Genomic DNA, 4,880 nt, shown 5'->3' on the forward strand with positions numbered 1-4,880 from the left:
ATTCATGAAAAAAATTAAAGATCAATGATTCCAGAGAAAACCCATCAGTTTTTGTCCTTGTCATCCTCTCTGGATTTACAACCAGAGAAATGATTTCCAGAGAAATCATCTGGAAACCTGGAGAGACAATCTGGTGACTAAGAAGAGAAAATCTCATGTAGGACTGAGAAACACAAAACTGTCTGTTCTGGTATATCTCTTACCTCTGATGGCCTTGTGATGAGACAAACTCTTTGTTGTTTGACTATATTAATTTTAGGGTTTCCTTTCCAAATTACCATTAAAGTTTTCTTCATTGACCATTTTCAAATATTTCAAAATCATCCAAAGACACTGATATTATCTAATTATTAAAATTTTTATAGATAATGTCTTAAAATATAGAAGGTAACTTTATTGCTTCAGAAGGACATGGTTTATAAAAAAAAGGTTTCTTAATTATTGTAGTGCATATAAATATTCATTCCTTTTCCTCAGAGTAGGAGTAATCCTAGGATATAATTCATATGCACCTAAACATAATATCAAGTGGAGACTATTCTCTAAATATGAGCATAGCTTTAAATATTGTGTCTTCCTTGTCTCCCCTTGTCAATATCCCTTTTCCTAAAGCTACACAACAAAAATTTTGCCAAAATTTCACCTTCAACTTCAACTTCAAGGAGAATTGAGGAAAAATTTTGTTTTAGAAATATGTGTTAAAATCTACAGAATTAACAATAAAGCAATTTCAGGTTTCAAGCAAATTTAAAATGTATTTGGTCACTTTGATATATGTCCATTTTACAAAAGGAAGTGACAGAGAATCAGGCATCTTTCCATATCAAGAACCACATTGTTTTTACTTATTCTAGAAACCCTGATCCAAGACAAATGATGGCTTATTATAGAGGAAATGCTATTCTACCAATGAGTTTCCTGAAGGCTTCCTTAATTTCCCTGTTCTTCAGACTGTAGATAAAGGGGTTTAGCATTGGAGTGACCAAAGAATACATAACTGAGGCCACTGCAGTCTTCCTGGGTGAGTCAGTAAATGCAGAGCTAATGTAAACACCAAAACCTGTTCCATAGAACAAGCACACAACTGACAAGTGAGACCCACAGGTGGAAAAGGCTTTGTATTTCCCTCCCAAGGATGCCATTCTGAAGACAGAGGATGCAATATGAAAGTAAGAAAAAATGATCCCAGAAAGAGGAACTCCAGCAAACAGACTGGACACTGTGTATACCAGCATGTTATTGATGAAGGTATCAGAACAGGAGAGGTTAATAACTTGAGCAAGTTCACAGAAGAAGTGGGGGATTTCCAGGTCTTTGCAGAAGGACAGCCGCAGCACCATTAGAGTGTGGAGTAAGGCATGGGCAATGCTTATGAGCAAGGAGAAGAGAAGGAGCAGGACACAGAAATGGGGGTTCATGATGACTAGATACTTAAGAGGGTGACAAATGGCCACATAGCGGTCATAGGCCATCACTGCAAGGAGACAATTTTCTAAACTACCAAAAATCAGGACAAAACAGACCTGGGAGAGACACCCTGTGTAAGTGATGCTCTCATCTTGTGTTAGAAGGTTCACCAGCATCTTTGGTATTGTGGTTGTGACTAAACAGATGTCATTGAAGGACAGATTGGAAAGAAAGAAATACATAGGTATGTGGAGATGGGAGTCACAGCTGACAGCCCAGATAATCAGCAGGTTTCCCAGAAGAGTGATGAAGTGCATGGAAATGAAGAAGGTGAAGATGAGGAACTGCATTTTTGGATTCTCTGTCAGTCCTAGGAGAAGGAGTTCTGAAACAACTGTTTGGTTCTTGACTTCCATGTTGTTGACGAACAAGCTGCAAAACTTGAGAAGATTTTAGAAAAGCATCCCTATGAACACCTTGGTCACTTGACTTTTAGACTTCAGAAATGTTAGGAAATGAATTTCTTCTGTTAATCCAACAAGTCTTTTTCTTGATTATTGGAGTTTTAGTCAATAATACTCTCACAAAACACTTTCCCAACATCTCAACAAAAATTCAAGTAAATTTTACAATATTTGGAAACAGTCATCATTTTTGAGTATAAGAAGATATCTTTTCTGTAAGCAATTATCCCTGTATTTATACAGAGTATGCAATAATCAGAATGTGGCTGGGTCAGTATTGGAGCATACATATAAGGGCATGTGCCAAGCAGATAACAGACAGTGGACAGGAAAGGCAAGGTAAACTGTTTCTCATCACTTTTGCCTTCCCTTTACTCCTTATTCTCTTCCTTGATTAAAAGGGTGAGACTCAAATAACACTGGTTGCCCTCAAATCCAAAGCATTATGAGTGACTTTAGTTACATGGTTGGTTTCAAGAGGAATATTGTTCAATTTCTTACCTGGATATTGAAGTCCTTGTGAAGCAAAGACAGATTAACTGATTCAAAATATACTTAGTTAAGAGGGAACATTTAAGAAGAGGATCAGGTGTTACTTCTTGACAGGAGCAAGGTTGATGTTTGAGGTAGCAACAGAATGAATTCCAATGTTTGTGTATCTCTGGGTGCTCAGTATGGAACTTTTCATTAGTCCAATTATTTTACCACCACGATCCTCCCAGGAGCCTATTTCCTTAAAGACCAACCAAAAAGAAGTGATTTGATGTTCCCTGTGATCACGTTTGCATCATATATTTCCCTCCATTGTTTTTGCTAATCTAGACTGTGGAACTTGCATTATAAAAACACAATTTGTTAATTAATTCCAATGCTAAATTTAAGTTACAAACCAAAGAAATGATCTAATTACTGGTATCAGTCCCATGAATTCTTATTTCAAGAAAGAGCAGATGGACTATATGAAGAATGGGAAACAGGTAAAGGAGGGTCATCCCTGGGCTGAGTCTCAAGTGTTGCTTCTTGAGTAGGGCAAGGATATTGGACAAGGTCTCAGGTTGACGCCTACATCTCTATATCTCTGTTGTAGTCATTACTATCCTAGAAATACATATCCTTAAGGAAAAAGAGTGAGGAATTCAGAACAACTGGTTTACTAAGTCGTAGGTCTATGTATGTGTAATTCTTTTCTCTTTAATTTTCCAGTTTACCTGCATTTTTCAGACTTGCATCCCTAATACATACCAATTTTCTCCTAAACTCTACAGTTGCTTTGAAGCTACAAATTACGACTTCTGTTTGTACTTAATGATATCTGTAAGCCTAATTTCTATTTTATATATGAATATATACATATGCAGTTATAAATAGTTACCTAATATAAAAATGCAAACACCGCCTGTCCTCTTTATGTAAATATCATTGACATTGACTGAACCTTAATTTTTATCTTTACATTTAGTAGAAAATATTGTAGTCTATTTTCTTTGATAGCTTCTGGTGGTCAAAAATGTAGACAGGACCAGGATTCTCTGTTTAGAATGTAGTAAATATCTTCTTCAATTTTTTGAAAACTGTTTGCTATAGTTTGGTTCACATAAGGACACTGAACTGAATTTTTCACTACACACTTTCACTTCAGGTAATAATTCAATTATCAAATCATCATTTGTACTCCTATATGTCCATATACTCATTTGGTTAAATTTCAAACATCACTTTGTAAGTAGTAATGGTGTTCATGTTAGTTTATGTTTAAAATTTTTTATATGTAAATAGATTTTTATAATTTTACCTTTATGAAATTATCTTACATTCAAATTCTTATTATATGAGCCAGTGAGTAATTATATTAATTATATTTTACATTGATTATATAGTTATATATAACTATATTATATTAATTATATACTAATATAATTATATATTGATTATATTATTTTATATTTGGGATGATGAGCATGATTTTATTAAATATATCAATGGTATTGACTTAGAAAAACAAGAAATGGTAGATACAATGATTTAATCAAGTAAGAAAATGCTTATGAAGGAAATGAGAGAATTTTCAGAGCTCTGTGTGGGAGTGAATGAGCACCATTCACAAATGGAATTGTTGGCCTGCATTAAGTGCATATACAACTCAATAAATACGTAGAGTAAATTCCCTTGGAAACAAAATAAAATTTAAAGTTATCAGTAGTATGGTTTATCATCAATCATCTTCAGACACAAGCAGTTATGTACAGATACTCTTCCAAACCATGGGGAAAGTTGATTTCAAAACTAAAACACAATTTCAGAAAATATATGTAAGACATATGCTCTATGTCATTTATTTATACCAGCCCAGCATAAATGGAAAATAAAGACAAGTTTAGTACAAGAAAAGGAATTTTCAAGTTGCTATGATAGTTCAAAACTGTTATAAGAAATATAACTCCAATAAGGAATATGAGTAGAATATATTCCAGCAAAAACTGTTTGCACATGTATATAAATTGAAAAATGAGACTTGTTGAAACTATTTCAGAAATGAGGGGAAAGGGGATAATGGAGAATGATTTAAAAATACAATAAAAGTTTATTTCATGCTCAAAAATTTTCCTTTTCTCAAGGAATGCAAGCTTGATTCTATTTCTACTTAATCCTATCATTCACTCTTGTAAGCATGATGACTTTTCTAAATATAATCTTCTCAGGGAAGCATCTCATTACCACCCAATTTAATTTTGAAATATTTTACATATCTTATTATATTTTCTTCCACATATGATCCATAGCTTTTTGAAGCATCTAAAAAGGTAATGTTTTTCTTATTACAACATGTGTACATACTTGGAAATACAATTCATGCACAGATAGTTACCTACAGGTTATTGGAATGTTCACCTGGGATGAGTCCCTGTGGAAGAGATGAAAGTTGATTGTACTGGGTCATAGACTGAACTACAATGCACTCCTATGTGGTCCTCAAACAAGCCAGTCAGTTATGGAGGTGAGGTTTACATT

At 33.9% G+C, this 4,880-nt stretch overlaps 1 protein-coding gene across 1 annotated transcript; it reads right to left on the bottom strand.

Moving 5' to 3' along the window:
- Positions 1–884: 884 nt before the first annotated feature.
- Positions 885–1,826, bottom strand: LOC109679979 (olfactory receptor 7G2-like). Its single transcript, XM_020155009.1, has one exon. It carries the CDS (start codon positions 1,821–1,823, stop codon positions 885–887), a length of 939 nt encoding a protein of 312 aa, XP_020010598.1. The 5' UTR covers positions 1,824–1,826.
- Between the last annotated feature and the right edge of the window lie 3,054 nt (positions 1,827–4,880).

The sequence above is a fragment of the Castor canadensis genome, chromosome 14 (genome assembly GCF_047511655.1).
Source record: "Castor canadensis chromosome 14, mCasCan1.hap1v2, whole genome shotgun sequence".
Classification (NCBI taxonomy): Eukaryota; Metazoa; Chordata; class Mammalia; order Rodentia; family Castoridae; genus Castor; species Castor canadensis.

Excerpts from the sequence above, each read along its gene's own strand:
- LOC109679979 (XM_020155009.1), bottom strand. The coding sequence starts at position 1,823 with ATGGAAGTCAAGAACCAAACAGTTGTTTCAGAACTCCTTCTCCTAGGA.